Source organism: Cladophialophora psammophila (assembly GCF_000585535.1).
Source record: "Cladophialophora psammophila CBS 110553 chromosome Unknown aczJe-supercont1.4, whole genome shotgun sequence".
NCBI lineage: Eukaryota > Fungi > Ascomycota > Eurotiomycetes > Chaetothyriales > Herpotrichiellaceae > Cladophialophora > Cladophialophora psammophila.
This window is the reverse complement of record NW_006912925.1, coordinates 948,964-976,837: the sequence shown is the minus strand read 5'-3', so window position 1 is coordinate 976,837 and position 27,874 is coordinate 948,964. Positions and strand designations below refer to the sequence as shown.

The 27,874-nt window shown below is 53.2% G+C and overlaps 11 protein-coding genes across 11 annotated transcripts; 4 read left to right on the top strand and 7 right to left on the bottom strand.

The window, feature by feature from the left end:
- Window positions 1-666: 666 nt before the first annotated feature.
- Window positions 667-1,794, bottom strand: A1O5_03278 (uncharacterized protein; the record flags this gene model as incomplete). The annotated part of the gene is made up of 1 exon (XM_007743890.1): window positions 667-1,794. The coding sequence occupies one exon, from the start codon at window positions 1,792-1,794 to the stop codon at window positions 667-669; it is 1,128 nt and encodes a 375-aa protein (XP_007742080.1).
- Window positions 1,795-2,648: 854 nt separating this feature from the next.
- On the bottom strand, window positions 2,649-3,250 carry A1O5_03277 (uncharacterized protein; the record flags this gene model as incomplete). Its single annotated transcript, XM_007743889.1, has 2 exons — window positions 2,649-3,090; window positions 3,141-3,250. 2 exons carry the CDS (start codon window positions 3,248-3,250, stop codon window positions 2,649-2,651), a joined length of 552 nt encoding a protein of 183 aa, XP_007742079.1.
- Window positions 3,251-3,667: 417 nt separating this feature from the next.
- On the top strand, window positions 3,668-4,860 carry A1O5_03276 (uncharacterized protein; the record flags this gene model as incomplete). The annotated part of the gene is made up of 2 exons (XM_007743888.1): window positions 3,668-3,901; window positions 3,958-4,860. The coding sequence occupies 2 exons, from the start codon at window positions 3,668-3,670 to the stop codon at window positions 4,858-4,860; spliced, it is 1,137 nt and encodes a 378-aa protein (XP_007742078.1).
- A 109-nt stretch (window positions 4,861-4,969) lies between these two features.
- A1O5_03275 (uncharacterized protein) lies at window positions 4,970-5,202 on the bottom strand (the record flags this gene model as incomplete). Its single annotated transcript, XM_007743887.1, has 2 exons — window positions 4,970-5,056; window positions 5,125-5,202. 2 exons carry the CDS (start codon window positions 5,200-5,202, stop codon window positions 4,970-4,972), a joined length of 165 nt encoding a protein of 54 aa, XP_007742077.1.
- A 961-nt stretch (window positions 5,203-6,163) lies between these two features.
- Window positions 6,164-8,182, top strand: A1O5_03274 (uncharacterized protein; the record flags this gene model as incomplete). The annotated part of the gene is made up of 3 exons (XM_007743886.1): window positions 6,164-6,731; window positions 6,781-7,883; window positions 8,000-8,182. The coding sequence occupies 3 exons, from the start codon at window positions 6,164-6,166 to the stop codon at window positions 8,180-8,182; spliced, it is 1,854 nt and encodes a 617-aa protein (XP_007742076.1).
- A 498-nt stretch (window positions 8,183-8,680) lies between these two features.
- On the top strand, window positions 8,681-9,115 carry A1O5_03273 (uncharacterized protein; the record flags this gene model as incomplete). Its single annotated transcript, XM_007743885.1, has 1 exon — window positions 8,681-9,115. One exon carries the CDS (start codon window positions 8,681-8,683, stop codon window positions 9,113-9,115), a length of 435 nt encoding a protein of 144 aa, XP_007742075.1.
- Window positions 9,116-9,445: 330 nt separating this feature from the next.
- A1O5_03272 (uncharacterized protein) lies at window positions 9,446-11,543 on the bottom strand (the record flags this gene model as incomplete). The annotated part of the gene is made up of 5 exons (XM_007743884.1): window positions 9,446-10,664; window positions 10,736-11,055; window positions 11,130-11,206; window positions 11,270-11,477; window positions 11,541-11,543. 5 exons carry the CDS (start codon window positions 11,541-11,543, stop codon window positions 9,446-9,448), a joined length of 1,827 nt encoding a protein of 608 aa, XP_007742074.1.
- A 753-nt stretch (window positions 11,544-12,296) lies between these two features.
- On the bottom strand, window positions 12,297-13,486 carry A1O5_03271 (uncharacterized protein; the record flags this gene model as incomplete). The annotated part of the gene is made up of 3 exons (XM_007743883.1): window positions 12,297-12,528; window positions 12,601-12,776; window positions 12,827-13,486. 3 exons carry the CDS (start codon window positions 13,484-13,486, stop codon window positions 12,297-12,299), a joined length of 1,068 nt encoding a protein of 355 aa, XP_007742073.1.
- A 418-nt stretch (window positions 13,487-13,904) lies between these two features.
- On the bottom strand, window positions 13,905-16,165 carry A1O5_03270 (uncharacterized protein; the record flags this gene model as incomplete). Its single annotated transcript, XM_007743882.1, has 2 exons — window positions 13,905-14,344; window positions 14,395-16,165. The coding sequence occupies 2 exons, from the start codon at window positions 16,163-16,165 to the stop codon at window positions 13,905-13,907; spliced, it is 2,211 nt and encodes a 736-aa protein (XP_007742072.1).
- A 3,197-nt stretch (window positions 16,166-19,362) lies between these two features.
- Window positions 19,363-20,538, top strand: A1O5_03269 (uncharacterized protein; the record flags this gene model as incomplete). The annotated part of the gene is made up of 1 exon (XM_007743881.1): window positions 19,363-20,538. One exon carries the CDS (start codon window positions 19,363-19,365, stop codon window positions 20,536-20,538), a length of 1,176 nt encoding a protein of 391 aa, XP_007742071.1.
- A 2,078-nt stretch (window positions 20,539-22,616) lies between these two features.
- On the bottom strand, window positions 22,617-27,233 carry A1O5_03268 (uncharacterized protein; the record flags this gene model as incomplete). Its single annotated transcript, XM_007743880.1, has 12 exons — window positions 22,617-22,643; window positions 22,756-23,728; window positions 23,890-24,419; window positions 24,481-24,653; window positions 24,709-25,270; window positions 25,316-25,552; window positions 25,625-25,970; window positions 26,021-26,622; window positions 26,686-26,740; window positions 26,793-26,908; window positions 26,958-27,035; window positions 27,084-27,233. 12 exons carry the CDS (start codon window positions 27,231-27,233, stop codon window positions 22,617-22,619), a joined length of 3,849 nt encoding a protein of 1,282 aa, XP_007742070.1.
- Between the last annotated feature and the right edge of the window lie 641 nt (window positions 27,234-27,874).

Sequence of the window (27,874 nt, the reverse complement as noted above, 5' to 3'; positions counted from 1 at the left end):
GCGTTGGCACATTCATCGGTCACGGGGCTTCACCGCACAGCTCGGCGTTGGACTGGAACGTGGTGCACATGGCATCGGTATTGCTCGTATGATGCTCGAGACGGGAATAGGTTTCGGTCGGCCTTATACAACCATCCTGGCCGAAGAAAACTGGTTGCTGGGATAGCATTGCCGCTTTCAAAAGCAACATAGTGTTGTCGAGCGCAGACGGACACGTCAGGGCTACCCTTTTGAATGTAATATCACATCATGCCAGTTTGCTCAAAGGGGACATATATGATTAGAATAGCCAGGAAGAAGAGATGATCTTTTTTGATGCATCTCCCTGGCTTTTGACTTTCCTAGTCGACTAGTCAGTGGGCGAGTAGATATGCATCTCAAGAAATCCTAGTAGATGGGGCCGTCCATCCCCCTCCTTGCTCGCTCTGGCCATAATAGCTCTGTCGCGAAGGTGAAGACGCCTTCTATTTTTTTTTCCTGTTCGTTGGCGCAGTGCACCGTCCACTTTTAGCCATTGTTCAAAAGGACGCTGTGTCTGGACGTTGTGTCTTGGGTTTCTCGGTCTCGTGTCTTGTGTCCTATAGCGGAGGCTGTTTGTGTTCTGACTCTTCCCATGTCCGTGCAGGGCAGTGTAGTCGGTAGGTAGCGAGGTAGATAGGGTCCTTTTCAAAAGCCATCACCCTCATGCCACTCCCTGCCGCACTCCTTCGCCCGGGTCTGTGGATCGAACCCCCTCTTGAGGGCCTGCTCCCTCGCCTCGTCCAAGTCCCTGCCCAACCGGCCGCTCTGATCTTTGAGCTTCTTGAATTTCTTGCTGCCGCCCTTGTCGCCGCCGCGCCACAGGCCCTGCAGTTTCCCGTCCAGGACCTCCTTCGCTCTGAACGAGTCCAGCCACTTACGCAGCCCTTGCTCGCCGCCCTCAAAGCAGATCCCGTATCCGTCGCAGTAGCATCTGTGTTGCGACGGGCACAATTCAAAAACGCCCGCGAATATGTAGTGCCATGCATACTCCAGGATGCGGCCCGAGATTTTGTCGTCGAGCGCCGTCCTCAGCAGCCAGTCGCGGAAGTGCACGTAATCTCTCCGTGGGCGTTGGCGGATGCGCTCGCCCGAGACGGCGAACTGTGCGCAGCACGGTTGCGAGATGGCGCGCGGGATGGCAACGTCGCTCCCAAACAGGTCGTGGAAGAGCGACGAGCTGAGGGCCGGTTCTTCGGGCTTGCGCTGTAGATCGTACCTCCACTTTGGCCGGTCGACGTGCAGCCAGTCTGGGCAGCCCGGGTCCAGGTGGCAGCGCGTGTTGAAGTAGCCCTGCCGCATGACGTGGGCGTCCGAGAGGAGTTTGATGGTGATGGCGGTATCGGCGTCCAGCACGATGTTGTTGTGCCAGCTTTTCTTGGGCGGGTGGAAAAACAGGACAATATCTGGCAGAGAATCATAGTGGTCGATGATGTAGGTCAGATAGGCCATCGCCTCGTTACCTTTGTTGGCTGGCAGACCAGAGTAGTCGGGCGAGTCGACCGTGTATATCTTCCTAGGCAGCTCGGGGAGGTCCTTGTCAAGCCAAGACGCATCTTCAGTCGACAGGCGCGCCATGACAAGGACACGGGTGTAGTTCCCTCCAGCTGGTTTGGCAGTGCCGGAGGAGAAGAGAGATGGGTTATATGATGGTCCATCTTGGCCGTCGACGTATGATTGCTCCGACGAGAAGTTGCCCAAGTTTTTCAGGAGGAGTGTAAAGATAAATGCCGCGAGCACCAGAGACAGTATAGATGATCGGCGAAAGAGGGACATGGTAGAGAAAAATCGAGGGAAATATGAGAAGAGAGATCACCGTCTTCTTTTGCCCTTCATGGTGCTCCACAGGGTGGCAATTCTCCAGACTGGGGTGGGTGGTTTAGAAGGGAAGAATCTTTTTTTCTTCTTCTTTCTAGGACTCCCAAATCAACCAATTCAATATATAATAGCCAAGGTCTTTGGGTCCTTCCCATTTGCGGCTAACTCGAGTGCCAGAAAGACAGGGACAGGGGATGAGAAACGACCAACCGAAGATAAGGTATTAAGGACGAACGGGGAAAGACGTGACATTCTCAATGAGAGTCACGTAGTGGAAGGGATGGTTGTGCCCAAGAATGTATGTTGCGTTTGTTGTCCTCAGCTGTGGAGATGACAAGGAATTCTTGGAACCTTGCCGCGTCTTGACCCCGTCATCAATGCCTTTTGCGGCTTGTGGAAGACAAGCTGGTGGACGAATCCAATTTCTCTTGTGGTTGTGGACGAGGTGAAATCTTGGGGGGGGAGAATGAAATTGCGCCTATCAGGCTGCAGGCACGAGGCTCCGCTAATTCCCCAGCAAGGAGCCAGTTGACATGCCCTCAGTCGAAACAGATCTTTGACCCATTTGCTCTATCATTTGTATATGTATCTGCTGGCCCTCGCACCTTGTGCCATGATCGTACACGTTTGCCCCCAAAATATAGTACCGAGTACTCAGTGCATACCACCATGATGAGAGGAGTTGCGCCGCCGCTAATGCACTGTGTCCAAGATCTTTTCTCCGCCCTCAGCCGTCCTTGCAATGCCGCGTGTTCATACAGTCCAACGTCTTCCTGTAATCCTCCTTCTCGTTGAGTAGTCCCATACCATCGTCAATCGCATCGTCCATCCTTCCACCCATCTTTCCACCTCTGCTTCCAGAGACTGCAGTCGAACTCGGGCTTGCCCAGCTTCACATTCACCGCGTTGTGAGCTTGACACATCCACATACCCAGGTCATCTTGGCCTTTGACCTTGGGTTCGTTCCCGGGCTTTTTCATCCAGTCTCGAAAATCTTCCGCGCAGACCCAGCAAGGATAGAGCATAGAGAAAGTGGAAATGAATTGCTTCATGACCGATTGAGTCTCGGGAGGCGCAGCTTCCGGATATGTAGCGGCAATGCTGTGCAGTAGTGTCCACGTACAGCGCCCGAGCTCCTCGACGTCAGGTGGGCATTCGGTTCGCGGAGGAGGGACTGGAGCCGCAGCTTTTGTTTTTTTGCCGCTCTGCTTCATCATTGCCATCCACGCGGCAGAGGAGGTACAGGTTCGACATCTGTCCCGCAGTCAGTGACAGGGCCGAGCCTCCGGAAAGGAGCAACTCACGGTTTCCCATCCTTGTCCAAGACAACTCCCGGCGCATATTTCTGTGGCTTGTCTTCATGCTCTGCGTCCTTGGAGCCCGATGCTTTACTGACAGGAAACGGGAAAGACATCTGTTCTCTAAGTCTAGCGCACCACACGCCTTCCTCGGATCACCGCAATCGACCCTCACACGCTCTGGCAGGTACACAATGGAATTTGCAACATGATTGCAAATCAGAAATGGAAGCCTCGACTGGCGAGGCGGCAAACACCGATATATCCGATGCGGGCTCGCCTGACCTTCTGCTTACGCCTTACCAAGCAAGGCTAGGAAGGAGACTTGATCAGTACATACCATCACGTGTCTGCGTTGTTTATGCGGGGAAGCCTCGAAGCGATCACAAAACCAAATCCAATGGTCGACGTGGCTGATGCGACCAGTGCGTTTTCCATTGATCCAACCAACCCCTGCGCGCAATTGATCGATCATCTTACTGCCGTTCTTCGCTCTCCAATTGATATACTTCATTTGCATCGGTCAACACAATATGTCCGTGTCCGACTCGGAGCTTTCAGAGGCCTCTAGGACACCCGCGCCGCCGGACCATGAACTCGAGAGAAGTCTGCGACGCGAAGTGGTCAAGGCGCAGAGAGACGGGATAGACTTCTCGACCAACTACATTCGTGAAGCTTCCGAAGCAAAATTGGGGTTGACAAAGGGTTTCTACAAGAATCACCACGAATGGGCAGAGCGAAGTAAAGCCATCATAGCCGAGCAGTCGGTATGTTTGGACGCTTTTGAGTTTTGTGCATCACATTTAGTTAACACTGCTGTTAGGACATCCAGTCACACACACAGAGCTCTCCCGTACAGCCTAAGCCTAGACAGTTGAAGAAGACTCCTGCGAAGCGCAAGTCCTCGGAGAAAGAGTCCGCTCCAAAGAAGAGACAAAAGGCTGTCGCAAAAAGCGACGATGACGCTTCCGTCGACCTGTCTTCACCCTTGAGCGACCTAGACTCGGAAGCACTGCAAGAGAAGCCGAAAACGAGACAACCGAAGGCCCTCCCAAAGCCTCGCCTGACCAAGTCAAAGCCCGCGCATGCCAAAAGAGCAAAGGTCGCAGTGTCTAATGAAGAAGACGAGGACGAGAAGCAGGCGAACGGTGCTGTCGCAGAAGAGTCCTCAAATGAAGGAGAAACCGCAGCCACTGACAACGCTGACGGCGGTTCTGAGAGCGAGATGTCGATCCTCTTAGACGAAGCACCTCAGCAGAAGAAGAACAGGAAGGGGAAAAACTCGGTGGGACAAAGGCCCAAGAAGCCTAGTAGATCCTCCACAAAACCCGGGGCAGGCGCTGATGTCGACCCCGAGCAGGCCGAAATCAAGCGTCTCCAAGGCTGGCTGCTAAAATGCGGTGTCCGCAAGTTGTGGGGTAAAGAGTTAAAACCCTATGAAACGACCAAGGCCAAAATCAAGCATTTGAAAGAAATGTTAGCCGACGTCGGCATGACTGGCCGCTACTCCCTGGAAAAAGCGAATCAGATCAAGGAGGCCAGAGAGTTGGCGGCTGACATTGAGGCTGTCCAAGAAGGAGCAGTCCGGTGGGGTGCTGTCGAGGATGAGGACGGAGCGCGAGGTGAGAAAGAGACAGAAAGTGGTGCGCGGCCCGCGGCAAGGAGGTTGGTGAGAGGGGCGAAGAATTATGACTTTTTGAGCAGCGATGGTGAAGAGACAGATTGAAGACGGAATTCGCACTGCGACACCACGTCATTCAGATGTTGGCTTCAGGCCCGGGCCCTTTCAGTCGAGATTCTTCCTTGATGGATGGCGACACGACAGGCTGTTGCTTTTATTTGATAGCCTTGTTGCCGCTCATGCGTTGTGCTACGAGGCTGAAGACAGCCACGGACGAAATGAACAAGACCAAGTTGTAAAACTAGATCAGGCAGGTTAGAATGAGTGTTCAAGGTTTGTTCATACCGTTGGGATATCAATGAAGCTTACGGCATTGCGGGAGTACTCGTTCTCTTCTGCCTCGGTTCGCGCCTCGACAAAGAGGCGGCGGAGATTTGGCAGAGCCATGTTGATCACCTGGATTAAGGTCTGTGAGGTCCGCTGACTGACGGCGTATATTTGAGTGAATCGGGTCGGTGTCAAGGGGAGACGAAAAGAGAAGAAAGTCGATCTGTCAGTCTTTCGCAGTGCCGGTATTTCTTGGCAGCGACCCGCCAGAGCCTTGTGGTACCTCGTCACAGCCTCGCCAGAACATCGCCGCCTCTCAAAACCATTTCCAAACTCCTTTCTGAAAAGTGCTAGTAATCAGTCCTGCCATTTTTTCCACCCCGGTTGACCGGCTTGAACCAACTTTGGAAGGTTTTCTTCATTCAGAGAATGGCCTCACTTATTGGCTTTGTGTCACTATTCAGACTGAACCTTGGAAAGGGATTTGTGGATGCGAATCATCTTCAGGCCTCCTGTCCCAGCACCACAAAGTTCTTACAAAACATTGGGGTCCTGATCATCTATTGCAAAGTCAGCGGCAACACTTTTTCGTTGTGGGGTACATGTAATCACAGCACCACTTGTGGAAGCTACTTTCAGGCTTCTACCGATCAGCAGAATCGTCGTTTGCTGGTCTTCTACCAATGTCACACCATCCTAATTTCGAGTTCCTTGCGAGGAGGAAGTGGAAGCCTCTCCGGGACTCGATCATCAGCACGTTTCGACACCGCCCTTCGGGACAACCGTAGCGCTTCCTTCACCCATGCTTTGAAATCCTATCCGAAGGTAAGGCGGCTTGAATGCATCAATTCTAGGCCTTGGAGTTGGTCGCCTCAACACTGCTCATACATTAACGTCGTATAAGGCGTCAACGACGCTGATGGCTTGCTTGTTGTCTACTTGCTGACTTTCAGGCCCGTTGTCTCGCCAAGATAGAACGCTTACTTCATTCTCACCACATGTATATAAACAGTCGAAGCTCCTATCATTCCGTACTTCTCTGGGGAGTAACGTTGCTCGGCCTCAACAAACTTTTGTAACCATGGATGGCCATCCACTTGCTCCTATTCCACCCCTTACGCTCCAAGATGGTGTCAATCGCGATGATATCAACGCTGGGGACATTGTTGCCGACTGGCTCGCTGCACTGGAGAAGCGACCTAAGAATGGTCGGTCTACCGACCTCTCAGACCTCTTCATTGACGATTCCTGGTGGCGCGATTTTACTGGCCTTTCATGGGACATAGTGACAAAACACGGCCTCGAGGATGTTGCAGAGTATCTCACCACCTCGACCACGGGATTTGGACAGCTGACCGCCATCAAGGCCGGTGGGCTGCAAGCGAGCTTTGTAGATATGAATGGATTCATTTGGATCCATGGTGGGTTTACTTTCCAGACAGCCGATGGCTCGGGCACCGGTCTTGTCCGATTGATTAATGTGGGCACGTCTCGGTGGAAAGCTTGGATAGTCTTCACTCAACTTGAAAGACTCAACAGCCAAGATGAGCTTGACAAGCAAAGATTACGACAATCCTACACGCAGACAAGGGTCGCCAATGGTGTCAACGGGGAAAAGGATGACTTGCAGGTCTTGGTCATCGGTGCAGGTATGTTGGCTTAAGTTCTCTGGACCTCCACAAGCTGATACATTTCTAGGCCAATCGGGTCTCATGCTCGGTGCACATCTCAAGAACATGGGGGTCAAAGCATTGCTCGTTGACAAGCTCCCTCGACTCGGTGATTTCTGGCACTCCAGGTACGAAACAGTTAGAACACATACACCAATATATACCGACCATTATCCCTTTCTCAAATTCCCAACCAACTGGCCACGATGGCTTGAACAGGACAAGATCGCTGGCTGGATGGAACATTACGGCCAAGTAATGGAGCTCGACTATATGCTCAGCACGACCGTGAATAAGATCGACTATGACGAGCAGAACCGTCGATACACCGTCGAGGTGGAAAATGAAGGCGGCAAGCATGTCTTCCATCCTCGACACCTTGTTCTAGCGACTGGCGTGTTCAGCGGCCACCCTACCGCACCTGAAATCCCAGGCAAAGACTCATTCAAAGGAGAGACATATCACTCGATGTATCACAAAGCCGCACGCCTCACACCTGATCTCGCTAACAAGCGCGTCGCTATCATCGGCTCTGGCACCAGTGCCCACGACATCGCTCAGGATTTTGTCAATTCGGGCGCAAAAGAAGTCTCGATCGTCCAGCGTCACGGAATCTTCTCTGTTTCGGCCAAGGCAATTGAGGACGCCTACTTCTCCCTCTGGCGGACACCCGGCATATCTACCGAGGAGGCAGATGTCATTGCCAACTCATTCCCCACCGCAGTGGCTCGGACATTTAACATCGGCCAAACGCACATGATGGAGCAGCACGACAAGGAACTGATTGAGGGCATGGAGAGGGCCGGTATGAAGTTGAAACGGGCAAAGGAAGTGGGGTATGGCTTCATCGACCACCTCTTGGTTAAGACCGGTCACTTTTACATTGACCAGGGAGCCAGCCAGATGATTGTGGACGGGAGAATCAAGATCCACTCTTGCGAGGAGGGTGTCAAGGAATTTGTTCCGGAGGGTTTCGTCCTGGGAGACGGGAAGAAGGTGCAGGCCGACGTGGTCGTTCTGGCGACCGGGTATCAGCGAAATGTCGTCACTGTCGAGGAGCTCATGGGCAAGAAGGTCGCCGAGAAGGTTGGTGACCTGGGCTACCTCGACGACGAGCAGGAGCGGATCGGGGTAAGTGACTTGCTTTTGCTGCCTTCACCTCCCCCAAGATTTCTCCCGTCCTGTCTTTTACCTATTCGCCAGCCGCGTTTGTTTCGAGCGATTGCTAACCATTGCGTGACACACAGTGGTGGCGACCAACAGGCTTCCCGGGCTTCTGGTACATGACTGGCAGCTTCGTCTGGGCGCGACAATTTTCGCCGGTGCTGGCCTTGCAGATCAGCGCCATTGAACAGGGCCTGAATCCGGGATACTGGGAGCTACGAGAACGGAACAACAAGGGGCTAGGCACGATCGCGCGGAGAGGGTAGGGCGAAAGTTCGCCATGTTGGGCCATTTAAATCCCTTCAAGTTGGTCATCTTCTTGACTTCGCCAGCGTTGCTACGCTCTTGTCTCCCGTTCCGTCTCGTGGTCACACATCGCCGTCAACAATTCATTGTCTGTTGCATCTTCCAACTGAGCCTTGTCACTCTTTGTGCCCTAGTGCCTTTTGTGCTTTTGTTGCTCTGGCATTCAACAACGAACATGTTGTCTGTGTCACTTGACTGTCGTCTTCTTGTCCCCTATTGTGTCGCTTTCACCCATAGTCAAGAGGACAAAGGCCCGTTTGTGTCGGCGCCATTATAGATTGGCTTCTCGGGCTCCCTGTCGGAGTCTCTCGCAAATGATCAATCATCGTTTGAAATTTCATTTGAGAGACAAATACATAATACGATCACACACGGACTATACATGCCGATGCGAAGCAAAGCAAAGATCAACAAATCAAACATCAGACCAAGACCTATCTATCATTTTACTATTCACCATGAAATTCCTCGCCACCACCACCGCCGCCTCCGCAGGAGTGGCCGTCTTCCTGTCCCTCTCCCTCTCCGCGTCTCTAGCCTCAGCAGCAGCTATCGGCGACCCATCCGGCCTATCAGCAATCGCCAACACATTCTCTCTCGGCGCGCGTGGCCTGAAGAAGATGGACGGCAAGTGCACTTCCAGCGGCGGGTGCAAGGTGCCGGGGGGGCTGCACTCGGCGTACCCCTGCTGGAACTCGATCTGTAACGTCACGACCCACAATGCTGGCGCCGTGGGACCCGACAAAGGCAAGAACTGCACCATCGCACCCGGCATGGGCGGCGCGTGGGTCGCAAAGTGTCCGACCAACCTGCTCCCGTATGAGTGGGAGTGGCCGTGGGTGCCGCCCAGGAAGGATGACGGTAAGGGCAAGGGTGATTCTGGGAAGGACTGAGATGGTTGTAAAGGCCAAGTCACGAGCTATTAGGTAGCGAGTTTGGTTTGGGAGATACGGGCACATGCAGAGATGCAGGCTATGCTAGGTGAGGAGGTTCCTGGGAGTTTGGTTCGCACAGAGTATGTAGACAATTCATTAGGCAGACCCAGGTAGGCATGTATGTGGAATGGATGAGAGTGAACTGATCCAGACAATAGACAACCAAAAGAAAGAAAGAAAAAAAACATAAAAATATAAAAACGCAGCTTCGTGTCCAAACGTTAAACACGTTTTCGTAGCCTGCCAGAGGCCATGGTCGCAAAGAACCTTTGTGCTTCACAGATCTATCTACTTCTGGAAAGGCGCAAGACCCTCGACCTTATCTTGGTCCACGTTCCCCACGGTCCCCGTGAAGCCGTTCGCCTTGACGTGGGCGAGATCGTCTTGGTGCGCACCAGCCGAGGAGTGGCGGGAAGATTCTTTCCCGACGACGACGGCCAGGATCCGCGCGATGTCAAGTTTCTCGAGGCCGCCTGCCGGATTCTGGGATGACCGCCAAGCGACGTGGTCGTCGGGCCTGATGAGCACGGCGTCGCGCCCCTCCCAGACCTGTTTCGCGTGAGGCTCGTCGGGCAGGGAGACGGGTCTGAGCGGGACGCCCTGCCTCTTGGCCTCGGGCTCGAAGGCCCTGATGTATCGTGCATCGGGTGTGAAGTCGATCAGGGAGAATTCCCTGCCTTGTCCGAACAGGTCGAATATGCTGGTCTTGCCGTCCTTCAGGAAGACATGGGGCGCCCGCGCACCGGGCCACGTCGAGGGGATGTAGTGCTCCGGGTTCCATTCCGGCTCGGTCGGGCTTTCCTCGTCCGGGACAACGACAGGGGACCCGTTGTACCGGTAGCCCATCTCGATGCCGTGGTCCTTGTTCTCTCCATCGTGCAGGGTGATGTATTCGGCAATCTGTCTGCGCAGGCCGTCGCCTTCGGCCGTCGTCGCGGTGACGGCGTTGCCCGTCTTGTCCACCAATTCCTTGTAGAAGGAGTGCTGTTGCCAGTGCACGCCCGACCGCTCAATGTTCCTGGCCGCCACGGGCCTTCGCTCAACTTCGTAGGATTGCAAGAGCAACGGGCCGCCGTAGCCAGACAGCACGGCCGCGAGCTTCCAGCCTATGTCGAAGCTGTCTCCGACGGCGGTGTTCATGCCGTAGCCGCCGGTCGGAATGTTCTGGTGCGCGGCGTCGCCCGACAGAAAGATGCGGCCGTGCGGAGAGATGTACTTCTCGGCAATGCAAATGTTGGGCCGCCATGTGCTCGTGACGAGGACCTCGTCGATCTTGATGGGCCACGGCTCGGACGAGCCTCCGAGGACACGGTACACGGTTTCCTCAGGGTCGAGCGTCGACACGTCAAAGTCGAGAGGGAGGGGAGTATGTGCTGTCCACGTGTCGACTTCGTCCTGCGAGATGATGACATGTCCGGTGGTGAAAAAAATGTGCCAGAACTGGCCTTGTCGCTGAATCCGACTCAGGTCGCGCGACTTGAAATGAACCAGGTGAAGTTTGGCAGGGCTGGGAGGTGACTGGTTGTGAGCTCAACGAAGCATGAGAAACAGACGAGGTTGATAATACAGAACACTCACACTGGACCTCCTATCAGGTCTACTCCAATGGCTTTTCGTACCCGGCTCCCTGCACCATCGCAGCCAACAACATACTGGGCTCTGACTCTGTGAGTTTCTCCTGCGGTGTCGGTAAAGTCGCACTCGACGCCCGTGTCCGACTCGGACAGCGTCTCGAACTTCCAGCCAAAATGGGACTCGATGAGAGGCTGTTCCTGGATACGTGGTTTCAGCCAGGCCTCGAAGATTGCCTGCGAGCACCGCTGGTATGGTTCTCGAGGCATCGAACCGTCATTGTGCTCTTTGATGTGAGCACGCCACCAGTCTGGCGAAGGAAGGTCCTAGGCCAGAAGGTTAGTCCTTTCATGTAGAAGAAGGGGAGTTTCTCATTCGTTCGGGACGGTGGGACTATTACCCATTTCGCAATGCGTTCACCTCCATCCGAGAGGCCCGAACTGAAATGGACGTCGAACGAGTATTGCTGCGGTACACCTGGATCACCGCTTTGTATAAGCAATCAATCACCCAACTTTTCGCCAACACTCTGTGACGAACCGACTTCTCGGAGACCCTGGTCGATCTTCAGTCGCTTGAACAGCTCCATGCTCCGACAGTTTGTGATGTCCATTTTAGGCCATTTTGTCGTGTCGAGATTGCGCTCGGCGAGCAAGCACTTGGTGCCATTCTCGGCCAGCTGCAGCGCCGCGATCAAGCCTGCAGGTCCAGCTCCCACAACGAGAACCGGTGTTTCGTGCTGGACGACCTGGGGCAAGCAGGGGGTCAGAGATGGGGAAGATACAGGTATGAACTCCTATGATGAACGCACCATTTTCAAGAGACTTGGGGGGGTTTTTTTTTTTGGTTTCCTGGAGGGCCGATGCAATCGAGAAGTAGAGGGAGTAAGTCTGTCGATTATAGATCTCACCGGCAGCATGGCGCCATTTTCAAAAGTAAGTTTAAATATTCGGAGATCTTCCTCCTCTGGCTAGACTGTAAGACTGTGGTCTGTGGTCTGGGGAAGCTGTGGAGGCTAGGGACCTGGAGAGTTTACCCGCCATCGCCCCGTGGAGGCCCTCGGGGCCCTGAGAATCGTTTCGCACAATGGGATGACGATGGATCTGGTGACAGGACTTTGGATTTGTCGATGATGATAAAAGATGACAGCATCCCGCTGCCGAGGCCCCTATGTACCTGGTTCCCCTAGAGGAGTGATAGAATCATCCCAGATAGAGTCGGCGTAGATGTTTGCACCGTCTATGGCCGTTGCTGGGGACCACAAAGTTTCCTGTGGCCGACGGCCGATTGGACCGGCTGAGGAAGGTATCTAGGACATTTTGGTCCAGGCAATCCAGGCCAGGCCATGGAATAGTCAGCTGAAGGCACGCAGAGCGAAACAGGGTCATCATTTCGCACCAGAGGTGTGCACAGATGTCATTTACACGCCACGCCGGCGTTCCAGAGAGGTTACTATTTCCAGAAGAACATTTGAATGCGAGACGAGTAACTGCTAGGCGTACCCAGTACAAATATTTGTGCTATTGGCCAGCCACAGCTTTTGGCCCCGATTTGATCCTTCGCACTACTAAGCTGCCACAGGCACGTTGTACTGAGCTGGTTTCGCTTCTAGCGGGTCGGGAGGCACAGGCATCTCCTTGCCGGCGTCTTCGATTTTGCCCGACAGAAACGCAAGAGGAATATTTGGACCCCAGATGTGTAGTGTATCTGGCGCAGCTGCCTCCCTTCCAAAAGGCGTGTCTTCGTTCACCAGATCCCCATCAGAGTAGTGTTCCACAATGTTTCCAGAGCCGTCGAACCTATCAAGCAATGGTCAGCCACATCGTTGGAATTGCAAGCCAAAAAGAAAAAAAAGCCCGAGGGTTCCATACCAGTAATCGAAGATCTGGCTTCCAAGAACATGTCGCCCAATGCCCCAGCAATTCGTCCAGCCTTTGGATCGGAGCCAATCGTGGCCGAGGGTCTGCGTGTCGAAATCGTTGATTTCATAACTTGAATGGTGAATGAACACAGGGCGGTCCTCGGGACCAGCTGCGACAAAGAAACTCTGTGCACCTGTTAGTGTATAATAACGCAAAGCGAACCGGATTGACCCACATGGTGATCAGTATATTCCGGTCCAAGATCTATGTGGCAAAAACACGTCTCATCTTTGCCAGTCACGGGGTTGAAAACGGCGTCGGTTGGCTTCAAATTCATGAGGTTGGTGTAGAAAGAGAGCGAGCTCTCAAATTTGCTCCCAGGGACGATAAATCCATAGTGTCCTAGCTTGTGTACGGGTGATGCGCCCGGCTTGAATCGACGGAATGTCCCTTTTCTGGGTTTTTGGTGAGCAGTGTTTGCGATCGGTGCGGTTTTTTCCAGAGGAGGCGCAGGGCCGTCGCTATCTCTCAGTTTTTGCCCGAAGACAAAGCCGACCGTGTAGCCGTTAGGATCCCCGAGTGTGACAACCTTTCCACCTCCGGGTGCATCACTGTCTTTGATGGAGGAGCCACCTGGATGGGCAGCGGCCGCTTCCAGATCCTCGAGGCTGTCGACGACCCAGTAGCCCCCGATGAAATGTCTCTTGTTGTCTGGGGATTTTTCGGCGACGTAGACGAATGGTTGTTTCCCGTATCCGCGAAGGTATACCCGGTCTGGTGTTCGGTGCTGCTCCACAAGTCCAAAATCAAGAAGGAAAGAGAGTGCTCTTTCCAGATCTGGGTGCTGATATACCACGTGCGCCAGTCGGACAACACGAATTTGCTTGAGTGCCATCCTGTCTTCTTTCAAGCGCGCAATTGGATCTCTGTGTTGTTACGTGCTATGGGAACAAAGATGTTTTGCACAGGTACAACCTGTACTTCTCAAAGAGCTCCCCAATGCGCAATATATCAGAACTTGCTCAATGACCCCATATCGTCCCGCACCCCCGCCAGTACGGTCAATGACAAATGCATGGCAACAGATTTGCCCCGTAGGCTCTGGCTGCGGTCTTGAGTTATCCGAGACGTGGGTCGAGAATGGACACGGTCATGGACGGTCTCTAGCAAGCACCGATGACCGGCCACGTGACAATGGCCTCGATGGAGTTCATGACCGGTGCGACGTGGCTTCTGGTCATCGACATAATACTAGGAAGGTAAAGTGCGAAGCATCTGGCATGAAGACATTCCGGCCTTCCAGATGGGAGAATTTATCGGCCAGAGAACTTGGGGGCGCTGTCATCGTTTAGAATTACTGAGCCGGGCATGAAATCCATGTCTCGATAGCCACCGAAGAAGTCAGAGAATCCGAATTCGATCTCATTGCCTCCCTCATAAAAATTATGTTGGAGCGAAGGGTAGCTTATAGGATCAAACATGGGAGCTTGGTAGCTGGCTATGTTCGCTTGATCCGTCATGGGTAGCGATGTTGAATACTCTTCTTGCGAGAGTGGCTGCTGTTGCTGCACCTCTACCGGACCAGGATATGAAATATTGTCGCTGATCGTTGAGTTTTTCCTATCTCGCCGGTTGAGGTCGGGAGGAGTATTGCCGCTGAGGCGTGGCATTCGAAAAAACACTGCATATCTTTTGGCTAGCTGCCTTTCCTCGGGTTTGAGCGTGCCTCCTCTTTCGAGGATCTTTGCTAGTTCTATAGAATGGTTAGGCGGAGAGAAGGGGTCAACAAGTGCTCTGTCTTACCTGATACAACGGAACCCAACTTCCATCTCTCGCTGAAGTGTGCCAGAACCAGCTTTCCCAGGTCGTGACTAGAAGCGATTAGAGGCTGGGTTCTCAAAATATCGCCGTCCACATAGTAGGGTGGGAGCATCATGCATGTAAAGAATGGGTGTGCGACTGCAATGTATCTAGAATCCCAAAGACTGATGATTCGTGACAAATCGATGGCGCGTTGCCGGAGGGGTGATGGAGCGCTGGCGCCCACACTCGACACACTCCGGTCGTCATTGTCTGCAGTGGCAATTCCAGAAACCATGAATGATGCGGCCATCAACATGAGATGGGTCCCAATGACCCAATTGCATCGGGCAAAGGTCACGGGAGTGAATGTCAACGTCTCGGCGTCGAGTCGAAGCGAAGCAGGTAATGCTAGTTTGAAGCAGCATATCTCGTTCTCCAACGTCAATTTCTCGTCAGAGGATACATCTTGTTTCTGTTGCAATCGGTCGTGAACCGTGGCCATGAAATGATTGGCAACAAGGAACCATGCCCTCTCGTCTTGGTTGCTACATCCCTGCAAGGACCTCCAGGACTGGCCAGGCAGCATGTTGAGCTGTGCAGAGGACACTTCTATTTCGGCAAACCAAGCTTCGTCCGAAACCGGTAAAGCAACAGCCATCCTTTTTCGATCAATGGAATATGGGTTGCGGGAGACCGTGGATGCAAAAGTATCGAGCTCCCACACAGCCCACCAGGCTCTTCTATATTCCTCCCTTTCAACCGAGTCCATGGGCGTGAGAGGGCTCCAGTCTTCATCGTCAATCTCGGAGAGCCCCAAGTCATAAGCCAGCCTGACGCACACACCAATGAGGATCCAGCCTTGGTGGGTCGGGCCTGACGTGTAAAAGTAGTAGGCCAAAAGGATACAGCCTTGTAGATAAGTCAAGGACGGAGTCCGTATGGAACGGGCTTGGGCATAGCATTCCCGGGCTCGTTGAGCGAAATCGTGTCCTCGCCTGTTTGGGGGAATCCCAGCAAAGACTGGATGGTTGGAAAACCTCGCGGACATGGCAAAGATGCTGTAGAATAAGAGCGATTCGTCGACCGAGAATGCCTTCATGATATCGCCATCGGCCAAAAGTGAACTTTGGTAGTGGGCTAGAAACCGCGGTCGATGGAGGATGGGGACCCATGCCTGGACTTTATCAAAGAAGACCGAGACCAGATCTATGGCGACCGAGCAAGAGATCTCTGCACCGGAGCTCGAAGTCAGTGTCGGAGTCGAGAGGTTGGTGGTGGCTTCGGTTGAAATTGGTGGAGGCGATTGCTCCAAGTCTTGGGCGTCAGCTTCCGGGCCTTCTTCCTCGATATCCTCTGCGTCGGATAGCGCGCCATTCTGGGTGTGCTGCTCGGCGGCGGTGTCCTGGTTTTCGGTAGGGCGGTTCTCTGTCTCCTTGATCTCGGCGAGGAGACCTTTTAGAGAATCTCGAAGCAGGGTCTGGGGGATACCACGCCGGCCCTCTTGCTCGTCGGAACCATCTCCGGCCCGCGAAGCTGCATCGAGCACCTGGACCAACTTTGACAGGCTGTCACTGATCTTTCGCGACTGGGTTTTGAGTTGGGGTTTGCGAGTGGGCTTCTTCCTTTTGGACGGGAAGGTGCAAGAATTGCCGGTACGTAGGCAGAGCCCGCACACGGGACGACGCATATCACATTTTGTCTTTTTGCGGTTGCACTCCTGGCACGCTCGGCGCGGTTCCAGCTGCGGAACGGAGGCTTCAGTCTCGGCCATGCTGGTGGGGACTCAGAGGAGCTACGTAGCTCGGTGATTGAAGTGCACAATCATTGAAGCCGACGCGCGGGGATTGGACATGTCAGTGCCATGAGGTTGAAATTGGAAGAATGAGATGTCTGCTAGCCCGCGAATCTTACTTGGGGGCCCAGCGGGCGAGTCTCCGGCGCTAGACCAGAAAATACAACCCGTTGTAAGAAGACGTGAGAGTGGGTGGCGAGGCGGGCAGGGCGGGGAAGCTGGAAGCTGAAACTGAGGCGACGAGGCTGACTAATTCTGGCCTCGCTAGGTAAAATCTTATATATCCTGTACTGGGCTTGACTGGGTAATGGACCAAGTGTCCCACCGTGCGCTGTGCGCTGTGCGCTGCGCGCTGCATCCTGCTCTACCTCTTGGTGATCAAGGCTTAATAGTAGTATCGCTTGCCATCTTGAGCAATATCACATCACATCACAACAGAGGGACGTTGGTCCGTCAGCTACTCTCCCTCCGCACTTACCGAGACGCCTGAGTAATCATGTGCAGTCTGACCAAAATATGCCGCCTCAAGTTGAGGTAGCAAGGCGAAAGAGTCTTGTCAGACAGTGGCCCTTTTCTCTTCCGACCAGCCCATCACTTTGAGACTCACTGTCGCATAGAAGGATTGAGGCAAGGTTAATAGACGTAGAGTGCTACTTGTACCACCAACGCCCAGAGAGCTAGAAAGTAGATGCAAAGGAGAAAGAAAGTCTGCGGGTCGATCAAGCAGGAAAGGCGTCCTTAGACTGGTCGCACCGACTTCTGCTGTCTCCCGTTGAAGTCCGGTAGCTGATGTTGCAGCCACGGAAAGAAATGAACCATGCGCTGGTCTTGGGATATCAGCAAACATAAACGATTGCACGACATTCAGTCGATGCAATGCCCACCCTTCCGGATTGTCCCACTTGGGTATGCCATCGCCTCACGCTCGCTCAGTGGCATCGTCTAGTGGGGCCTAAAAGGCGTCCAACTGTCCTACCCTTCATCGGGCAGCCTTGCAGATATCAAACGCACATTTCGGGCCTCTTACATATGAAGTCATCAACTGGGGGGGATGATCTACCTGTGTCGAGACATCCACGCACGACAGAACGAGGAGAAGCAGATCATGCCACCACACAAAGAGGCTTGTTCTGTGCAGACCTGAGAGAACCAACCACATCTCTCAAGTCCGTGGCACTGGCTTCCTCTGCGTGAGCGTGAGCGTGAGCGTGAGCCTTGTCACGAGTGGGGAAATCAGCATTGCACACTAATATATGATCCAAGATACCCCGGTCCGAGGTAGTACTGACCTGAATGACCTCGGGAAGCGGCCCTTGAGAACTGACACTCGAGACGCGAGTGTCGATAAAGGCAGCATAGTCAAACGTGAGATTCCGACATGGACACGCTAGAAAATTGTCAAGCGACAAAGTCGACGGCGGCTCTTGGGGGTTCTGACCATTTGCTTTGGTGCCGAAGCATATCTTGGGATGGTGCGCGATGTCGGAGGCCTAAACCGCACCGAGCTACAGCTGCTGCCGTGGGACATGTTTTCCTGCCGTAGCTTGTACGAGGTAAGGAGCCACTTGCATCCACGCGAAGGGGCGTCTAGGCCCCATGTAGGAGCCTAGTCGCCCGAGCCACCGGGCTGGTGGGCTGGAAAACCCAACACATGGGCCCTCCCCGACTGCCCTCCCCCAGGTTTCTGTGCGAGCCCACCAGCCTAACCGCGAAAGAATAAACACTCCCTGCTGCTCCAGCCCAAGCACCACCACAGAAGTTCTCGCATGACCAATAACATGGGCTCATCTCAGGATCGGAGGCTGCAAAGACCTGCCCGGGAAGCTTCGTTCTCGTCTTCCCCCACCCAGCGAAGCCACCGAAGCCACCAAAGCCACCAAAGCCACCAAAGCCACCAACGCTGCCAGGAAAACCCCCACTAGCTAGTACCTCCTTTGTCGACTTTTTCTTTTCCTTTGTCTTCGTATCTCGCAGCCGCCACGCATGGAAAATCGCCTGGGAACTAGTGGTCCGTGACTGGAAGGACTAACAGATTGGCCCTTGATGTCCTCTCTCCTTCCTGAATTAGGTCCGAGCGGCCACGTTCCTTCTCAATCCTCCTTTGTTAGCCACGGAAACTACCAATCATGGCCAAGTGCGCAGCCCTGCTGACCACGATCATGGGCGAGAACAAACCGCGGATTCATAACATGGTCCCCAAGACCAAGAGAAAGGCGAGGCAGACCATCGGACGGGCTAGGTTTCCAACCAACTGAGCCGGTCTTTCTAAAGCCGGGTAATGATCGCCTACGCCCCGGGACAACTGACACACCCACGGGGTACGGAAAATGGTTGCCGCTGAATGAGAACGGGGATTTTTGGTTCATTTGTGCTGCCAGCCAAAGGTTGATGTCAATCTGTACGTACGGCCTGAGTGAACACTTCCTGATCCTGGACAGCTGCCAGAGGGTTCGGGGCTAGTGGGCTGAGAACCAATTAATCCGAGGTCAGCAAGTGTTCTTACACAAAGAACAAGGGTGACTCAGGCCCTCGGCTCTCGCGTAACCTAGACCAGGGGCCTTGGGATGCGTGTCAAGTTTTCTTTGTGTCGCAAACTCTTTTTCTGCTGCTCACTGACTAGGCCCTGCCGCGGTGATCCCAGCTGCATGGCACATGGCGCTTCGGGATTCGGTTCAGCTCTCCGTATAGCCAACTCTGTGATAAGCCCCGTTGAGCCCCCTACTGGTCTGGATGCTGATTAGTCCGAAGTGCCAAAAGTGAAGTCAAAAGATATGGCGCAGCTGACCCACCAACCGTGGCACTCGTGGGTCGCCTTCCCTCTTCAGGTCAACGAAAGGGAAGGAGCAAAAATGGTGTTATATGTCGCGGCAGCTGGTTACCCTCGGCGTGTTTAGTCCTCGACTCTTTCCTCCCCAGAAGGGCGACCTCTACAGTGACCCGGAGACAAACATGATCTACGCTCGTTTACAGGTTGGAAAGCCTACAACAGGCAAGGCTGCGCCTCCTCATCCCGACATCATCGTCGACGGCGCATGCAGCAGAGGCCCTTTTCGAATCAACGGCAGACTCAGTGTTCTCGAAGACTCCATCAAGCGTCATGCATTCGACACGGTGCAATTGTGTCTTAGAGGTAGTGTCGAGATGACAAGATTGTTCTGTGCCTGAAGTCTTACCTAATGCCAGGCGTTATTACATCTTCCGTGGGCTATAGGAATGCCCTCGAGGACATCATTACCTTGACCGATGTCAAGGCGGTATCAGATTTCAGACAATGCACCTGCATCGGCCAGGAGGACACGCGAAAAGGCCGCCATCTGGACTACTATTTCGAATTGCCCACCACAATATCCACCGCCGATAGCAGATTTCGTCCTCTTCCGTTGACGGGCGCATTCACGGGCACCACCACCATTGTGCAAAGCACGGCGCTGAGCGACCACCGTGTCGCCCACGGAGAGTGCGAGGTGTCTTACTGGATCGAGGCCATATTTCGTCTTTCTGGCATGCAAGTCGGTTTCTTGAACCAGCATATCCAAATCTCGTCTCTGTATCCATCCTTGCGAGCGTCGCTGAGGAAAGGGACACCTTTGACCATACGTGCGAAACCTGACATTCTCGCTCGATGTCGGTTTCAGAAATGCCCTGACCTTTCGCTTACCTTGCCCGAAGGGGATATGACAATACAACATGACCCAAAGACCGGCAAGCGGCACATCAGTCTGCCTCTGGCCGTCGCCATGGGGGCCTCTGAAAGCTTTCCCATGGATGCCCGTCAATCGCTGAAATGCTCTGTCGAGGCCAAGTGGGAAGTGAACACGCGCTTCTCAGTCACCCCGGGTCACCCATCTATCGAAAGACTGAGGGCGGGCGAAGCAGTCTATATAACGACCACCGCGTCGACGCACAAAACCACCATTCTATTTCGGCCGCTCCCGCAATACGATGACCAACGAGCCCAGAATGTCAGGACGAACGCCGTTGATCCCTATCTTGCAACATCTCAACTGGACATGCCGGTGCCGGATGCCGTCTCTCAGCCATCGTTGAACTGGAAATACCTGTCAAGAACGTACAGGCTAGACCTCTCTCTGACGTTCCACGGCGGCCAAGGAGCGCCCAAGTACTCCCTGCACACCGGCATTCCACTCTCGATCGCGGCTTACGGGTCGAAGGCGGACGACGCAGCGAAGAATCAGGTCGTCGTGGACGTCTCCGAGGTTGCTTCGGACCGGGAGTCCGACGGGGAGGATGACCTGAGCGATTTGCTCGTCCCTCTGGGTATGAGTGCGATGCAGCGGCCGCAAGGCCAGCGCGCTTCAACGAGGACGCCGCCACCAGCGTACTTTCGATGATTTGAAGCGTCACACTCGGCCGCGCTGTTGCCTTGTACTGTGTGCTCCAAAGTGGGACACTTCCAATACTTGAACAAGGCATTCAGATGTGACGCGCTGAAGCCATGCCCTCTACCTCAACACATGAGCCCTCGTCATTTCGGGCAGATAGTCAATTGGCCCGGCGATATTCTCGGACCGTCTTCGGAGCAACTCGCACCTTAACTTACGCACAGTTATCTCAACATCTCAACCGTTCCTCTCCACGGCGTGTTATCAGTGGAATGAAAAGAGATATCCATCGACAGGGATGCTCGGGATGAGTTGTCGCAAGGCTGCATTTCAGCCTCCCATCCAGCTCCCGGCTTTGTTGAGTTGCTCATGCGCCCACAAACTTTCAGGCAAAACCTTTTCCCACTTGAAGAGATTTGGCCCATCTGCTTGGCGGCGAGTCACGGGTAATGATCAGTCAACTTGCTCGACGGCGCTTCAAACAACTCGCAGGGCAAAATCTGACCCGACTTTGCATCCCACCCGCTGGGATACAAAGAGCCTTGCGATAAGCATCTGAAGGAACACTTCAGTCCTGACACTAGGACTTGGCCGCTGACCACCGGAGCTAGTGGTGATGGTAGGCATCGGCCGGGGGATGTCTATCGTCAATTCAGCCGCCGCTTGCGGCGCTACTTCCAGCACCTCGCGGCTATGTACCTATGTGCCATAAAGAAGAGAAGGGATTCTCCGTCCAGACACGCGAAACGGGATTGCACAGTAATCGAGACCCCACCCCCACCACATTCACCCTCCTTACGTGTGCCAGCCGTGGGGGTCGGGGGATGGGCGATCCTCTCTTTTTACCACCCCGTGCGAACATACCGTCTGCATCCCAGTGGCGTGATCTGCCGTATGCAGTAAACACGTGCGCACTCGCTGGTCAGCCGCTGGACTGGACAGGCGATTTCGCGGAAGGAGAATGAGAACGAGAAGCAGGAGGAGCAGAATTCGTCAACGTCTGGTCAGATCAACCGACAGACAGACAAACAGAAGATGGATGGACAGCGAGGAGGGACAGTGCAACGAGGACCTACCTCTATATCAACCCATGTGACCCGTGACGGGCACTTTTCGATGGTGGAAGAAAGATTGGTGGAATGAGGGGGAGTGAACCCGGGAGAAAGCGTCAAGCCGTCACATTAGATTCCTTGTTGATAGATCTTATGCGTCCACGAGGAAATAACTGGCCAGCTATATAGTGATAGTATAGAGACACTATAGAACGAGACGACTATCCTAAACTCTACCGACGCTGGAATGTGTATACTCTTCTCTCGGTACCTCTATAATATTAAGCGAGCTGATAAGTTGGCTAGCTAGGCGGTGACGGGGAAATCATTTTCGTGTTCTCTCTCTCTCTCTCTCTCTCTCTCTCTGGATGTAAGTGGAGGGCGTTGGCTGATAGTGACATGGCTCGTTCCGTCTCTTCGTGTCTCATCCCATTCCATTTTCGCTGGCCGGTTTGTCCTCGTGTACATCGGCATGTCCATACACGTATATATATATATATATGCCTCGGTATGTCTGCATGTGCGTCTGTCTGCCGGCGCACTCATTCATGTGTCTCTTGTTCCCTCTCGCATCCTCTTCTGTCAAGCTCCCTCTGAGAATAAAAATAACAATACCAATAACAAGCCTTTGGGAAGGAGGCAGACAGGAGAATTTCGACGGTTCCACCCGCCCACTCGCCCACTCACTCTCTCATCCCCCGGCAAAAAAAAAAAAAAAAAAAAAAAAAATTAATAATGAAGAAAATAGAATAAAACGTGGTATAAGCATGCATGCATGCAAACATGCCTTAATGAGGAGAGGAGCAACCAAAGTCCCTACCCTAACAAATGCTCCGTACCAATGTAAATGCTGTGGACACAGCCGAGGCGGGCTGGGATACCCAGTATGCTGTGTTGGTTCGATGACGGGAGGGAGGAGAAAGAAAATCCCCGCTCGCTTGTCGTGCGCCCGGAAACACGGAGCGAGGCATGTACCTCGACATTACGGATGGCATGCACAACGCTCAACCAAGAAACCCCACTTCACTCCCTTGATCACCGATCGAGCGCTTGTTCCTGGCACTGCAACAAACGGGTGTTAGTCTCCGTAGGACAACTTGAATCCAGATAGAGGCGGGGGAAAAGGGACCATAAGGGGAAAAAAAAAAGAACAAAGCTGCAAGTTCTTACATACCATCTGCCAATATGCCCCCCGTCTGCTCAATAACTCCTTGTGCGTGCCTCTTTCCAGGATCCTCGATCCCCGGCCCGCCTCGCTCTCGCCAAACACAAAGATGGTGTCGGCTTTTTGAATGGTCGCCAGTCGATGCGCCACTGCGATCACAGTCATGCTCCTCTGGCCCACCAGGCGCTCGATGGCGCCCTGCACGAGCTTTTCGGATTGTGAATCCAGACTCGAGGTGGCTTCGTCGAGGAGCAACAGGGACGGGTTGCGGAGCAGGGCGCGGGCGAGACACAAGCGCTGCTTCTGACCGCCACTGAGAGAAGTCTGTGTGTTGATCCCCAGTGGAGTGCCGTACCCGTCCGGCAGGGAGGAGATGAAGTCGTGGATTTCGGCGTCTTTGCAGGCTTGCACCATGTCTTCTTCCGCGACATCTCCGTCATCGAGGCCCAGGATCAAGTTCTCGCGAATGGTGCCGTCAAAGAGTTTAGGTTCCTGAGCGACAAGCGACAGGGCACGGCGATAGGACGACATTTCGATGTCTTTCAGGTTTTGGTCGTTGAAGGTGATGATTCCCGAAACAGGGTCGTAGAATCGCTCCAGCAGCGAGATCACCGTGGTCTTGCCGCATCCCGAAGGACCGACAAAGGCCACGAACTGGCCGCTTTCGACCGATAGGTTGAGGTTGCGGTAGATGGGGGTGCCTCGCGTGGGATATTTGAAGACGACGTCCTTGAACTCGATCCTGGCGCCTGCCTTCTTTTCAGTTGGTGGCAGCGGTGCACCCACGCCATTCAACTTTGCGTCTTCATCACCGATGGAGCGCGAACTCAGAATGCGATTGGCTGCCGCGGTGGCTTGAGCAATGTTTGGGGAGACACTCAAGAATTGGCCAGCCCCTTGCGAGCCTTGCACGATTGCGCTGAAGATGAGAAAGAATTGGATAATGTTGTATTCGCGGGTTGCCAGAAGCTGTCCCCCGTACCTAGAAGAACCTTTTGTCAGCTAACGCCGCTTGATCAGGGCCACTTTGCCAAAAAAAAACAAAAAACAAAAAAAAAAACAAAAAACAAAAAAAAAACAAAAAACAAAAAAAAAACAAAAAACAAAAAAAAAACAAAAAACAAAAAAAAAACAAGAGCTCACCAGAACGTCAATGCCATGGCACAGAGTTCGACACTGTCCGAGAGAGCAAATACAAGACAGCCATGTGTCGCTCGTCTGGTTGCATCCCGAATCTGCTCTTGCAAGAGATCCGAGTATTTTTGGAGGATAGAGTCTTCCATGGTCAACGACGTGACGGTTCGAAAGGCACCGACGGCTTCCGTTGCAAATTGCGAGCTGTGGGCGAAAACCTTCGAATTCCACTCTTCGAACTGGACCTCGTATTTGATGCGGACAAAGGCGGCAACAATGACGACCGGCATGGCGGAGAAGAAGGTCACCAAGGTCAACTTCCAGCCGAAGTAGAAGGATATGATAATGCATCCGGTCATGTTGAAGAAAGAGATCAAGGGGAAGGCGCCGTTCAAGCCGAGCAGTTCGCTGAGGAGTTTGAAGTCGGTGGCCAAACGGGCCATCAATGAACCAGAGGAGTTGCCTTCAGTGTCGAAGTATGAGACGGGATTTCGAAGGAGATTCTGAAAGTGTTCGCGCCGATACACGGACGACACGAGCTGTGCTTTCATTAGAACCCGATCGGTAATGCTCTGCTGCAAGTTGGTCCCTCTGACTTACCACGGAGAGGTGATTGGAGAAGAATCCGAGGAGAAAGTATGACACTGCCATACCCAAAGCGAGTATGAAGAACATCAGGGACCAAAAGTCCCCTCTTTCCTTCAGCTTTTGACCGGTAAAGGTGAAAACTTCCATCAGCTGAGCAAAGATCCAACTTTGAAGCGAGAAGGCCGCTGTTTACTCCACCGTTAGCTTACCAGTCATTCGTACGGAATGTCTTGGACTCACAGCCTGCTCCCATGGCTGCAATAATGACCAAAACGTAAAATATCCAATAACTTTGCTGTTCATAAAGAATCCGGCCAACGGACATGAAGAATCCGCGATCCTTGTATTTCGTGGTATTCTCGTCGTGTTGCTCTGCGGAGACGGCCGTGTCCCCCCTCTCGAGATGTTTCAGATCAGATGCCTCGATGTTCTCGTTAGTTGGAGGAGCTGTCTCGGCTTCAAGCTGCTGTGCGTGTACGAGGCCCGCGTAAATCCCGTCGGGGATCGAGAGCAGGGTATCATGGTCGCCTTCTTCCATCTTTCGTCCGTCACGCATAACAATAATACTGTCGGCCTTGCGAATTGTGGAAAGCCGGTGGGCAATCACAATAGTCGTCCGATTTTTGGACACCTGGTCCAGGGCTTTCTGTACAATCCTTTCTCCTCGAACGTCGATCGAACTGGTTGCTTCATCCAGGATCAGAATGGAAGGCTCTCGAATGATGCTGCGGGCGATCGCAAGCCGCTGCCGTTGGCCGCCACTCAGTTTTATCCCGCTCTCTCCAACTCTTGTTTTATATCCCTAACCGCGTCAGTCATCACCAATGCCATGGACAATGTTGCTCACGTCTGGAAGTTGTCGGATAAACTCATCGGCAAAGGCTTCTTGGCAGGCCTTCTCGACTCTTTGCTGCTTTGTCGCATCATCAGCCTTTTCCCACACGGTCCCGTTCAGTCCGAATGCGACATTCTTGAAGATGGTATCGTTGAACAAGAATGGTTCTTGTTGAACAAGGCCTATTTGCGACCTCCACCACTTCAGACTGGTGTCCCTGATGTCATGGCCACCAATTGACACCATGCCCTGGTTTTGGGGTGATCGCTGCTTGTCACTGTCAGGTTGCTCTGTGGTAGATGTGGCCTCATGCTTGTCGACATCATCCCTACCCAGCTCATACCAACGCTCCAGCAACGCTACAATAGTGCTCTTGCCCGATCCTGAAGGGCCTACCAGAGCAGTCGTTTGACCTTTCCTAAATCGAGCATTGAACCCTTTCAAGACCTGAACGTCGGGGCGACTGGGGTAGGTAAAGTCCACATTATCGAATTCAATATCATCATGCGACGACACGTCGGGTTCGGAGGCACCTTCGTACGAGACTCTTGGAGCATCGATCATTGAAAAGAACTCAGTCGAAGCGCTGATGGCTTTCGTTATGGCAATGATTGGGGTGGTAAGGACTCCCAAAATAGCCATGACGATTATGACCGAGAAGAAAACCCTGTTAATAGGTTCAGTGATATTGTGTCCAGCCGTGGAGGGGTGACTTACGTGACGACTGTACCGATGCTAGCAATATGCCCTTCCCGATATTGCTTGAGTCCGAACCAAAAAGACAGTGCAAAGCTCGAGTACATGGCAAAAAACCCGGGCGCCACTTGGACACCGTATAGAATGGACATGGCGAGTCCTTGCCTTTGCGACTCTTCGACGGCTGTAAAGTACTTCTTTGTCAGGCTCTTCTCAGCTCCCAGGGAGAAGACGGCGCGGATCGAACTGAAGATTTCCCCTGCTATTGAAGCAGCTTTGGCGTTGGACTTCTCGACCTGGGCCATCCTTTTAATTAAGAAAGGCGTAGTTATGCTGTATACGATGACGACGAAAAGCATAGAGGAGCTTGATACAAGGGTGAGAAGCGCCGAGTAGCGAAAAGCAATGATGTAGGCGGTGATGATCAAGGTGACGGCCATGAACAACGAATGGAGCTTGTCCGAAATGCTGATCTGGATGATGTTGGACGAAGCCGTGATAGTGTTGGCGACAGTGCCGGCGGATACTTCGTCGAGCTTCTTGATGGGCTGAGCGAAGAGTGACTGGAGGTAGCTGAGTCGCAACCTGGCAGAAATTCGTAGTCCAGTTACGCGAAAACAGAACTATCACGGTCAGGAACGTCCCTCAACGACAGGATACAGGGGTCGTCCTGTCGAAGAGCTCACCGTTGAGATGTAGGTCAGGATAAACCTGCCGATGAACAAATAGACCAGGTATAGCCTGCCAAAGTCAGCCCATGTGTCGCCTGAGACAACCGACCCCCAGCGCGTACGAATTCTGGCTGACAGCTGATTTGAATCTGCTTTCGGTCACGGTGGAATTTGGCAGGAAGTAGCCATTGAAATCTTTAACAAGGTTCCCAAAAACGATGTTCATAAGCGGAAGTGCCTTGCCGTCTATCAGTATCGAGAGCTGAACTCACTCAGGACAAACCCACCGTGCCAGATCCAATAGCGCACAGAGTACTGACTAGAAGGGCGAATCCGTCTCTCCTCGAACGAAAGGACAGTATGCGCTATGCAGCGTCAGCAGACTGCAAAAAAAAAGAACTGGATAAACGCACCCAGTAGTTCGAGAGAGGAGGCGTGGCTGTCTTCTTGGGCTTCTCCTTTTCCTTTTCTTTTTCTTTGACAGTGACGGCCATTTCTTCGACAGCTTCGGGGCTGGGCAATTTGGCGTCGGCGACAGACGCCCGCTCCTCGGCGGCGCTCATTGCGAAGTTTGACTATATTGGAAAGAGGCGCTTCTCCTCAGGCTCTGGCGAGGGGGATTCTTTAATGGTTTGCAGTTCGATATAGTACCCTGGAGATTGGAAGAAATAGTACTCGATGTCCTCATAGCTCAACAATCAAGGTTTCTCAAGGAGCCATGGCAGATTACTCGCCGCATCAGACAGAACCATGGATGCGACGAATGTGATCCATGTGTGGGAGAATGAATCTAGCTGGTTGACCCAATTGGAAAGTCGTGGTTCGCGGCTGCCTGGAAAGTTAGTCCAGCAAAATGGCCGACCTTGACCCTCCAGTCCAGCTTATGGTTATGGGTCCTTAGGAACATCCATGACAGAAAGAAGAGGAGACGTTGAGACATGGTGGAACGGCAGAATTCACGGCTGCCTAGAAAGTTGAAAGCGCGAAAGGAAAATGTATGCATATTCGGCAGAGTTCCCCATCGCGACTGGTCAGGAGAAGCTTGAATACGATCACGGATACGAAGGGAAATTTCACATCTCGGTTAAATGGGCGGCGTGCTTTAGAACACGGAGACGGGGGTTGGACAGGGTTGCCGGGAGCAGCCTTGCAGTCTGCCTGACGTGTTCAGGGGCCCCGTCTACTCGGATAGGCGGGGCAGCTC